At 45.7% G+C, this 12220-nt stretch overlaps 1 protein-coding gene across 1 annotated transcript in view; it reads right to left on the bottom strand.

Moving 5' to 3' along the window:
• The window catches only part of SH3RF3 (SH3 domain containing ring finger 3), a 228454-nt gene that overhangs the window by 39097 nt on the left and 177137 nt on the right, over positions 1-12220 (bottom strand). Inside the window, exon 4 of the mRNA XM_032201942.1 lies at positions 10932-11279. Within this exon, the coding sequence (XP_032057833.1) occupies positions 10932-11279 (348 nt within the window). The remainder of the gene's footprint in view (positions 1-10931; positions 11280-12220) is intronic.

Raw genomic sequence — 12220 nt, 5'->3', positions numbered from 1 at the left:
AACAGCACAACCCAAACCAGGAGTATCTCTGAATGGAGAAACTAGGAGTCTGCTACTCTTTTACCACATCAAATACATCACCTCTCTCATACAGGGATCCAGGCAGATATGTTTTCTAGCTAGTAACGTTGAAAGACAAATCTAAACGTAATCATTCTTTTTTTTTTTTCAAAGTTAATGCTGAGCCAAATTACGCAGGGCAAACTCTTTTGAGTTGTCTCATCAAAGTTCCAATTTGCCTACGTAAAAGATGAATTCTGTCTGGAAACCCCCTCTGAAGTAATGACAAGAGCAGTAGCAACAGGTCTTTGCTGCAAATACAGGACAAAGTTGGGCTGATGGGACTTGCAATGTTTTTTATAGTAAGTCCAGCCAAATGCTAGATGCATGTCCATATGTAGAATGGATCCACAGTGTAGTATCCGAAGTTTGTGTAGCAACTGTGGGTTCAGACAGAGCCTCTTCCACACAGCAAATAATCTGAGCGGTTCACAGACCTCCAGTGCAGCTTTTCTGTTTCCAAACGCTATCTAACAAACAGTAAATATTGATCTACTTTGGGAACAGAAACATAGGGGCATTTTTTGCACTTACAAATGACACCGAATTAAGCCAAGACACACATTGCTACTTAATTAATGGATTTCAAGGTCACCTCATTCCAGAGAAGCCCACATAATTATTACAGTGTCATGTCTCGATACTGCACTGTTAATTTATATTGCTCTGCTGAATATTAACACACTATCATTAAGGAATCAGGCAGCAAACTATGAAGACTGCTCTGTGATTCCACAGCTTTTGGCAACAAGCAGCAAGCTGTCTCCTCTCTCACCAATATCTATGCTCCATCATGAAGCTGTAGTGACAAGTACATCTCCTTTTTCTCATTATTTCCCCTCGCTTTCTGGCTGCTTGCTCGAAGAAGGAAGGTTCCAGGCAGCTCTTAGTCCTATGTGTAAAAGTAAGCATTCTTTCCAGTTCCGTGACTAAGGCTCTATTAATCCTGCCTGTCATGTCAGTGAGATAATATCAACCCACCCAAAAATGTTAGGGATAGCTGGAGCGTGATCCCTCACTCGTTATTTTGAGCTTGTTAATGGGGTTAGGGATCGGGGAAGACGCTGAGCAGAGAGGCATGGCAAATGCCTCACCCAAGAGGCAAGTGAGAAACCAGCTGGTGCGAAGTATTTCATGTTGTGCCAACTGTACATCCACTCGGAGCTGGAGAAACTGCCTCCAAAACAGCAGAAAACAGATCAGAACCCGCCCTTTTCTGCTACGACAAAACACTTTGTTTGTACCTCACGTGAAAAACTGGAGCTGAGTGAGCAACCTCAGGGCGAACTGCGTATGCAGAAAGATCTCAGCAGTGTAAGACACATGCTATCCTTTCCTGAGCTCACACGGTCCTCTCAAGCCCAGAGAGCAGCATTGCTGTGCCAGCATCAGCCATTCATTTGTTTGCACTGACACTGGTGGCCTGTGCATCATCTATATTGCTAGAAGCACGAGCCCAAACACTTTTTATTTGCTGTTATGCTTGTTCTAACATACAGGCCTAGGGATTAAGACATCATATAATTGTCAGTTAGCGTTGCTTGATGGCAGTGTTGCTTTCTTCCCTTGACTAATCCCAAAGAAGTCTCTGTAGTCCTCTGCATTCTCTACCCACTTGACAGCCAGTGTCTTGCCTGCAGTCTGTTGCTGTAATATTGCTGCATCTGGCGCTACCCTGGACCCTACAAACCGTTCATTTTTGCCACTTTGCTCAGCCTAGTAACAACATACAAACTCTAAATCAGTGCCTGCTTCCTCACTGTGCTTGATGGGTTACTTGCCAGTCTGCCTCCGCCCTCGATTTTCACCACCAGGTTTCACTCCACGGGACCCACTGGCCTTCCAGGGCACTGACTCCACAGACTGACTTCTGTGTGAGATGTGGGTGTTATTTTTTCATGCTTTTGATTACTTTTGTGGAAGCTTACCTTTCCCCTTTCCCTTTGCACAGTCTGTGTGGGTCCCTGCAGCTACTGGTACCACTGACAGCCCTCCTGCAGCACACAGCAGGCCTTCCTCCATCACCGCAAGCAGCAGGGCTTAGTTCGTTTTCCTCTTTTATTTAGCCCTGGAGCCTGCTTTTCCTTTTGCTATTGTGATCTAAGGAACAAGGTACTAAACATGCCCTCTTTTCTTCTTCCTCTGCTACAGGGAATGGGAATAGGAGGCAGTGCTCTGATACTTTGTTCTCTGTTGGATACTTTTTTTGGGAGGTCAGTGTGCCACATCCATCCGTTCACCTCCTGATTAGGACATTTACCCTAACGTTGGTGTGCAGCCTTCTGAACTAGACACTGCCAACTCTTGTCCCAGGTACTTAGGTCACTGTACAGCCAAATCTGACTTCTTAGCATGCTCCCACTTCCATCTGGCATCCTCCGAGTACCACTCACAAAGCCTGATGCTCTCAGCTCCACAACAACAGCTCTCCTCTTCCCCAGGACAGCCTGGGCCCAGCTAGAAGAACTCCTGCCCAAAGGCACTCTCAGGACACCTCCACACCAAGTCCTGTTCCTTCACACCCAGTGAAGGGATTAGGAAACAAGACTTAAGAAGTACAGCTGAGGGACCTGGGGCTGTTTCGTCTGGAGAAGAGGAGGCTGAGGGGAGACCTCATCACTCTCTACCTGAAAGGAGGCTGCAGTGAGGACAGTGCCAAACTTTTCTCAGATGGCAAGGGACAGGAAAACAGCCTCAAGTTGTTCCAGGGGAGGTTTAGATCAGATATAGGGAAGAATTTCTTCATGGAGAGGGTGGCCAAGCATTGGAGCGGGCTGCCCAAGGAGGTGGTGGAGTCGCCATTTCTTGAGGTATTTGAGAGACGTGGGGATGTGGCACTAAGGGACATGGCTTAATGGTGGGATTCGCTTGGTCTTGGTTTGACTTGGTGATCTTGAAGGTCTTTTCCAACCTCAGTGATTCTGTGATGCACAGCAGAGTTACGTCTCTGTACCGCAGAAGGCTAAATCCTGAGTAAAACCCCCAGATGACTCCAATAAAACTTTTAGATACTTAAATAAGTAATGGCTACAGCCATTGTTTGGGTTGCATCTGAAAGGAAGAGACCCACAGGCAGCCGACAAGACTGAACTTTCCAGGCGACCGTGAAGCCTGCAGGTCGACATTTCCTGGAGAGAATGAATAGCACGACTTCCTCAGGAGTCATTGAGATGTGTCTAAGCTCAGACGAGTCTCATTCCTCCTCCAGCTGGTAAGTATTATTTACACTAGAACTACAGGAGCATCAAAACAAATCACACTTTAATGTATATGTAATGATATATTTCTATTACAGTTTATAGCATATACTCCTGAGTAAATAATACGCTGCTGAGAAGTTGCTGCCTCTTGTGTCAGCCCTGACATCTATTTAAAAACAACCAGCCTGGCAAAACATTACAGACAAGCCCACAGAGACCAGGAAATTAAAGGTAATAACCACTCATCTGGGCTGAAAGTTCATTTCAAATTCATTGCCTTTCTCTCTTCCCATCCATACTTCTACGAAAGCATGAAGATCAGTGCTCTGGACTTCCAGCATAAAAGCATCTTTTTCTCTCCCTTGTAGATTCGCTTTAGATTTTCGCTGGTACTTTAAGGCCATATTTGTGGTTTAATTTGAAAAGACATGGTGCCTACGGGGATTAGGGAAGTGTCTTGCGAAAGCACGGGACTCAGACTTGGAGGGGAATAGAAGTCATGAAGACAGTGATAAAAGTAGGAGCAGGGTATGGTGATATTGCAGGTTGCAGCAGCCTTCACGGAAAAATAATTGCTGCTGCTATCAGACGAATGTTCTTATCATTGAGAAAATCACCAAGCAGAAATCTCTATTTTGACTTCAAAGCGAACCCAGCACTGTCTCACCACAGGGCACTTATCACATTCATTAATTCACAGGAAAAATTCTTTTAATGTCATGAATGCATATTTACAGCTTACTTTAAATTTCTCTTTAGTATTTATAATAAGAGAAAAACACTCAAACATTCAGCTCACATAGGCTGATATACTGTCCTCTGAAACTACCACAAGAAATAGCCTAATGGTCTTTAAGATTCCTGTGACTTGTTTCTCTAATTCACTGACTCCATAAAACAATGACTCTGGCAATCACTCCAGGCCCTAATGTTCCCAGAAATAATGTATAAGCACTTAATGCATGGCGGTGCCACCAAGTATTGATGAAAAGTGTTACACGCAAGATCAAATAGCCTCATCAAATGCTAATTACCAAAGCGGGAGCAGAAATGGACTTTCCAATTCTAAAGTAAGACTTTCTCTTCCTTAATGGTGTGTGTGTAAAAACAAACAAATGTGCACCATGGCAGCTGCAGCTGCGTAAATTCCTTCCTGCAAAAACTGGAGCTAAATTTCTCTAATTCAGTATTTACTGAGAGGTTCTTACAGCCTGTAAGTGACTATAGCTGGGGATGCCAGCCTGTTCTAGCACCACATTGGCCCCGATTATTTTTTGGTTTGTAACAGGTCAAAAATTCTAGACCATGTCTTCCATGAGTAGATCATGGAGTTACAGAGAGCCACTATCTTGCAGTCTAAGGATGGTTGTAAATCAGAGAGAGAAGCCCAAATATTTTTTGTCGTCTTCTTCCAAATGTTCATCTGACATTGCCATCCATAAGAGCGCTGATTATTCTGGTTTGCAGCTTCTCAGTTTCCCCAAATGAGGCTTAGTTAAGCATTATGTGGATGAGCATCATGAGAATTATATTTTATTCAGCGTTGTTTCTCAATCAGAATAACCCTTTCAGCACTAAGCACTGGTGTCTAGCTCTCCCCTATGGGCGTTTAAATGGTTTTAGAGTAAATAGATTCTTGCAATTTGGGGATCAAACAACATACAAAATCAAAGGCAGAGAAACAGGGAAGCTTAAAGTGAAGGCTTGACCTCTAAAACATGTTAATTTAATCCCGAGTTCGTAATTACCCTCTTGATAATTGAACAACAAACTCATCAGGATCCTGTGCGATGGCTCCTGTAGGAAGTCCCCCTCCAGGGAGATGGTAGCAGTAAACAAATAAACAAAAACCCCACACAGACAAAGAGGGAAAATACACACTGCGGTCACTTCTGCTAAAATGTCATGCATGTACACACGGAGTGTGTCGGATGGACAGCATTTTGCAGTGCAGTGTAAATGCCAAGAGGCTGCCTTGCTTGCTCTCGAGTCTTCCAAATCAGGAGCTGACTGGCAGGTAGCGTGAAGCCTCGGGATTCGCCCTGTGCAAAAATGATTTCAGTGGTAAAATGTTTTTGGGTTACTACCCTGAGGAGCATCTGGAAAAAAAAACAATGCGTTGTTTTTGTTTTACAGGCAAGAGGATTTCATGCACAGTTGAATAAACACCCTTCTAAAGCACTTCTCTGCCTCGATCCAATCAAAAATTAGATTTTGTGGTTCTTGAAAAATCTTTCAAAATGTATTTGTGATGAGACAAATTATAGGATAAAAAGAACCCATTGTCTCCATGCTGGTAGCTTCTGAAAGGCGATCCTGCTTTGACCTGGATTCTCAGTAGCTTATGTAATCGGTCAATAGATGTAGTCAGCTCGTGTGTTTCATTTGCAGCAGTTTTGACAAATAGTGTAATATATCCTAATACACACAGAGCATATTTAAAGACCTACTGGTAGCTATAAAAAATTGAAGCTCGCATGCCTGCCCAAAATGTTCTCCTTAAAAAACCTCAGTTCCTTCCCACCTCCTAACTCCAACAAGAGTTCTCTATAAAGTTATTTAAAATTGACGTGCAACAAATAGGCAATGTTTAGCTCCGGGTCTAAATAATTTAGAGTGGAGCTGGGAATATACAGAGACCAGGGAGCAGATTTGGTTAGACTTCAGCAAAGTCTTACACTGGATACGATTTGGAATCCAGACCAAAAAATGAATTTTGAGCTGAAAAACACTTGAATTTCTCTTCTTTTCTCAGAGCCTGTTGAGCGCTTGAAAATTCCAGGTTCATAGCTAGTCTTTGGGTTTTAAATACAATCTGTATGCTTCTCATGGTCAGCACATTTAGGCTATCAGCCAAGGCTCAACCAGAGTTCTGCTATTACATTTTCTCAGCTAAAACCCAGCGCTCCTAAATAACTGATAAGGAGTCACACTTCCGAGTGATTTATACGGGGAGACACTTCAAGGAAGGTTTTTCATTTCACATGCTGTCACTGCTCGGGACTGGCAGCGTGCAAGACATTGTTCTCAGCTTTTCCTGAACATGTGGCCTCCGGTTAGGAGCCTGTACCGACACCCGCAGATACAAGCGGATTTCCTGCGCGTGGTGACGAGTCGTTCAAAACGCTCACACCACAAGTTCCTCCTGCCAGGAGGATCCTTTCTTTCTTCCTCTCTCAGCTGCTGTCCTGGTGCACGCAAAGCCGCGCTTCATTATTCATGAGACGCATTTTCTCCCCAAAACCAGGGGATTTGGAGCGCTACCGACCTCTGACCTTTCCGAATAGCAGGGACGAATAATTCATAAGGGGTGAAAATGGAAGCAGGACCAGCCACCTGAGGCCTAGGCACCATTACCATCCAGAGGGGAATTTCCATCCTCTCCTGGGGATCTCAGTTACAAGTGGCTCCTCTGCGCCCGCAGCCTAATTCAGCTTCTGCTCCATCACAGGCCCACAGCACCACTTACATCTTCAATAAAAATCTGTTTTGCCAGCATGATGGGGCATCCTGCATGACGGGCAGACACTATCACCTTTTAGATGGAGGTCTTACATTCACTGAATGATACTCGGCATGCAACAAATAGCATACAACCAGCAAATTTGGCTGCAAGCAGAACGAAGACCCCAGCATTGCCCTTTTGTCAATAAGCGCTTTGTATCCTGGCTATTGTGGTCCTGCAGTCACTATTTTATCCAGCTGAGGTGGTTTGAAGTTGATCCTTCTACCTCTGAGCATCCCTAGGTTGGCAGTCAATTAAGATATTTTTTTTAGACTCTCAAAATAGCATCTTGGCTTTTTGGAACCAGCTGGGTTGGTTCTGCTTCCAGAACAACGAGCACGTTATCAAAGGCAAGCAGTCCACAATTACTGAATTAATGATATGCAGAAGTACTTTCAAAGCATGGGAGTTCGTACTCTGGTCTGCATGTCAGTGCTCGAGTTGCATAAATCCGTGCCCTCCTGGAGAAGCAGGAGGCTTATTATAGTCTAACAACTCATAAAAACAAAAAACATGTCAGCTCTGTGTGAGAGTCTGGTTTCAATTCACAAATGCTGACAAAAGCCACAGGAATATAGTACTATGCATGAACTCGCTTTTAAGGGGTGGAATATATTCCACATTTACTGAAACATCTAAAATTTGCACCTAGATTTTTAAGTTCCTACAGCCTTCAAAGTCTCTGTTTCGTCTCAAGAGAGCAGAGAGAAAGCAGGTGCTCCAGGTGGAGGTCTGCAGGGGAAATGGATGCTGATATTAGGAACAGGGTTTCACCAGGCATGGGTCAGTTGCCTGAGGTAGGGCAGTGGATGCTGTTCAGGAACTTCTGCGATTGAATTCTCCTTGTTCTAAGAATAGGCTGTAGGAAAAAAAAAAAAAAAAGCGTGTTGAACTTTTAAAAAAGGTAGAAACCCCCTGGGTTTCAGCTCAACACAGATCCTGGCTTGAATCAAAGATGCTCATACCTACTAAATTGAACAAAATTCCCTTATTTCTTTTTACAAGGAGATCCTTTTGAATGAACAGTGATAAAGTGCCTGGAAATTTCAAGGACATGATATAAAGACACAGTGACACAAATTTAGATTCTATTGGTGAAAGGAAAGGCATAAATTTGCTAGACAGTCAGCGCTGAAACTGTAAATTTGTTGTTTCCCCCTATAAAAACACACTTTGGCTGAATTTGCTGCTGCAAACCAGCAGGGGCATGAGATGGTTACAGAGAGGACCACTCGAGGGCTGTAAGGATGATTTGCTGGGCAGGCAAGGGAGGAAAGATAAGGTGAGACTTCTTGTGGCCGAGCTCACGGGTCAGTTTGGCAGCTAAAAAGCATTTGCCAAACACATTTGAGAACAAAAACAGCCCAAAGACAAGACTCTCGCTGCCCTGAACACCTGAGTGTGACACCTCAGAGGTCCCCTGGTTGTCCTATTTTGGCTGGCGTTTATCCACACTTGAATAAAACAAAAATGCTGAGCTGAACTTCTGTCTGAGGCTGTAGCAGTGCTAATTGTTTCAGAGCCGTGTCAGGTCTCAGCAGATGGCAGAGAAGGAGCTGAATTTCTGACATTTTGATTTAAAATGTACATATAATTACAGGTTTAATAGACACATAAATGTATATAAGCACAATTTCAGTGCTCATTTTGTGAGAGGCAAAGTCTGGACTCTTTGCAGACCTATTGAAAAGGGCTGAAAGCAGGTGAATTCATGTTGGTAGCTCCTGCGATTTTACTGCAAGTCTTACAGCAGCGAGGCATTTTTCTGAAGGCTGTTCCTACGGCCAGGAGAATATAATGAGAATGTCAGCTCCACTTTTTTTTCCTCCCAATAGATCTATATTCATAGCAAAGTTTGAAAATGTAAATTTTTAAATCCCTCAGACCAGACGGAAAATAGTAAGGACCCTAAAAGCAGACATACGTATTCATACATGCAAATGCCACTCTTGTGGAGGCTGGCTCCTTTTTGGGCTGCGATAATGCATTTTGACAGAGGGAAACCTCTTTTCGCTGAGGCTGATCCCTCTCACCAAGGCTCTTCTTACCCTGCCTGGATTCTGGCTGTGCTTGTTTTGGCAGCAGTGATCGAGGCACCTCCACAGCTGCCTTGCCTGTAAGCCTGGGGCAAAAGATCCCCAAACCAGTGCCACAGCACTGTCCCTGTGTCCGTCTGTCACCACTGGAGGGGCTTTGTTGTCCCCCAGCCCTAGCTGTGACATGGATGGCATGCCCTCCTCTCTGCAGTGAATGACCCAACCAACCTTCCTTTGGGTTGGGTTTCAAAACTTCTAATGGGGAACACGGGCCCCTTGTCCCCTACCACTTGCATACAAACACTACAACGGCCTGTGAAATGAATGGGGTTTTGCACAACAGTTGTTCTGCCAAAGTAGGGGAGAGTAATTAAGGCACTTTCTGCTTTCCCATCTAATTTTTGTGGTGTGCTAGCTTAGACCAAGTCTTCACATGACTCTGGCAAAGGGTGTGCACGCTTCTCTCCTCGGCTAGTACAAGAACAGAAAAGCCGCAGGCTGTCACATCTCTGCAAAGTCCAAATGTGTCACTTCAAGTGCCAAAAACGTGGGTGTCATTTACTTGACAAGCCTGGGACCCTCGCTCACATCTAGGGCTCGCGCTGCGTCGCAGATGTCCCGGTACATCTTGGCACGTGTGCTGCTTTGTGCGGGGCCATATCCTCACCTTCACACTCCTGCTGAGGGCTGAGAGGAGGCGAAGACCTCCAGAACAGCCCCTTGGCACATCGTTTTGGCTGCCCTGTGGGCAGACCCTGTTATGTTTGGGTTGTCTGTGCATTAGCAAGCAGTGCAGAACAAGAGGGGCTGTTCTATAGAGGGAAACTGAGGGAAATAAGGACATGATTCCCCCAGGAAATGCGTTTCAGGGCTTTTCACTTCAGGTCCGCTCCAAGAGCACTGCAAAACACAGGTGGATGCTTCGCTTCAGATGTGCATGCCTGGTCCTGCCAGTGCAACTGATCCCTGTGTTTTTTCAGGTATTCGTTATTTTAGGAGGAGCTAATCTGCACACACCATGCATACAAGACCCTGCAGGAAGGTCAAGGCAGAAGAGGTTTGGGATTAACATTATTTACCACTTTCTTCTACGCCTTCAAACTTCAAATTACCATTTGCATTTTGCTGTCTGCAGAAACAGCAGGTGTTTGCTTGGGATTTCAGCTTGTCCCTGGTGGGTTTGTCTCCTGCTTTCGCTCGTCCCTTGGCAGCGGTGGTCCAGAAGTCCCTTGTCAGATCTGCTGGTATTCTCGAGGGGGGAAGGAGGGAATGGCCTGCACAATCAGCACACGTGCTTGTTTGAAACCTTGATGAGTGTTTCTGAACGGCAGCTACTTGCCAGGTGCCAGCTACTTGCCAAACTACAACACATTTGTTTGTCTTCCAGTGATCTATAGGGAAATAATTACTCTACAATTGCTTTTTGTCCCTGAGGTGTAACAAGCACATGAAGTTCATACCGGTAGTGTTACCCTAAGGGAGAGCAAATATAATCTGGAGTAAAGGTAATGGGATCACTCAAGATGATCTCTTTATATAACAGAAAGTGATGAAATATAAACTGTAATACACTACAGTTCAAACAAACTGTATGATCACTTTAAAATATATATATTGCATTATTGTAAGTCAATGATTGGGTTCCAGAGGAGAGGAACAAAGCTGGTAAAGGGGCTGGAGGGCATGTCCTGTGAGGAGGGGCTGAGGATGCCTGGGCTGTTCAGTCTGGAGAAGAGGAGGTTGAGAGGTGACCCCATTGCTCTCTGCAAGTCCTGAGGAGGGGAAGGACAGAGGGAGGTGTTGGTCTTTGCTCCCTGCTCACCGATGTCAGGGTGTGTGGAAATGGCTCAAAGCTGTGCCAGGGCAGGTTCAGACGGGGCATGCTTTACCTTTCGGGTAGCCCTGAAGTGGTTGGACTTGACAATCTTTGAAGGTCTCTTCCAACTGAATTGTTCTGTTCTGTTCCAAATCAAACCTAAAATTATCTGGCTTTGTTCTCCAGCTCATCTCACCTGCCCACTCATTAACACATAGATGGGAAAGACCGACGCAGAGCCCTGCCAAGTGAGAATGACAGCAGCTTTGCACAAGCACAGGTCCCCTTGGAAAAGGCCATGCCCCCAGCCTTACCTGGGCGGGCGCGCTGGAGGAGAGGTGGGCCAGGTCCCCGATCCTGGCGGCCGCCCGCGGGTCGCTGGAGCTGATGAGGACAGGGGCGCTGATCTCCATGGAGTGCCGGTTGCTGGCGGCCTGGGAGGACTTGTGGGTCATGCTGAGGGCGGTGAAGGAGTGGCGCTTCTTGGCGTTCTTCTTGCCCTCCGCCTGCCGCGGGGCCGACACCACCGCTCCCGCGCCGCTCGGGGTGGGACACGGGCCCAGAGCCACCGCCGCGGCCGGATCTGGTGGCGCCTCGCAGCTGGAGGCGGCCGCTGAGCACGTCTTGTCCATCTCGATGAGCTGCTTGGCGGAGTCGTTGAGCTGAGGGCAGGGGAAAAGGGAGAGAGGAGGAGGGGGAGAAAAGGAAGAAGAGGAAGAGAAGGGAGAAAGGAGGAGAAGGAGGAGAAGGAGAAGGAGAAGGAGAAGGAGAAGGAGAAGGAGAAGGAGAAGGAGAAGGAGAAGGAGAAGGAGAAGGAGAAGGAGAAGGAGAAGGAGAAGGAGAAGGAGAAGGAGAAGGAGAAGGAGAAGGAGAAGGAGAAAGGAAAAAGGGAAAGGAAAAAAGGAAAGGGAAAAGGGAGAAGGAAAGGAAAAGGGAGAAGGAAAGGAAAAGGGAAAGGGAAATAGAAAGGAAAAGAGAAAGGGAAAGGGAAAGGGAAAGGGAAAGGGAAAGGGAAAGGGAAAGGGAAAGGGAAAGGGAAAGGGAAAGGGAAAGGGAAAGGGAAAGGGAAAGGGAAAGGGAAAAAGAGAAAGATGAAAAGGGATAGAGAAAGAAATATAGGGGAAAAAAGGAAGAGAAAAAAATAAAAGGAAGAGAAAAGAAAGGGGAGGAAAAGGAAGGAAAAGGAAGAAGAAGGGGCAGAAAAGGATAGAAGAAAGAAAGAAAAAAGAAGGGAGTAGAAAAAGGAAAAGGAAAAAGAAGGAACAGAAAAGACAAAGAAAGGAAAAAAAGAAAAAACAAGGGGTATGAAAAGGAAAAAGAATAAAGAAAGAAAGGAAAAAAAAAAGAAGAGGGGACATTAATGACCCATCACAACTTACTGATGGCACCTGCTGGACTCACCCGGACCACCCTTGTCAAAGCACTTATCCTGCATCATGGAGGCAGCAGGGATGCTCAGCCTACACCCGCCCTGGCCCCAGCAAGGTGCTGATGCTGAGCACTGAAATGCCCCCCCTGGGCAGAGAGGAATCTCAGGTGCTGAGGCCTGAGCAACATTTACTCTGCTGTGGGCACGTCCAGGAGCAGGCAAACAGCACCAGAG

This window comes from Aythya fuligula, chromosome 1 (genome assembly GCF_009819795.1).
Source record: "Aythya fuligula isolate bAytFul2 chromosome 1, bAytFul2.pri, whole genome shotgun sequence".
Taxonomy (NCBI): domain Eukaryota; kingdom Metazoa; phylum Chordata; class Aves; order Anseriformes; family Anatidae; genus Aythya; species Aythya fuligula.
This window is presented reverse-complemented; position numbering and strand designations above follow the sequence as displayed.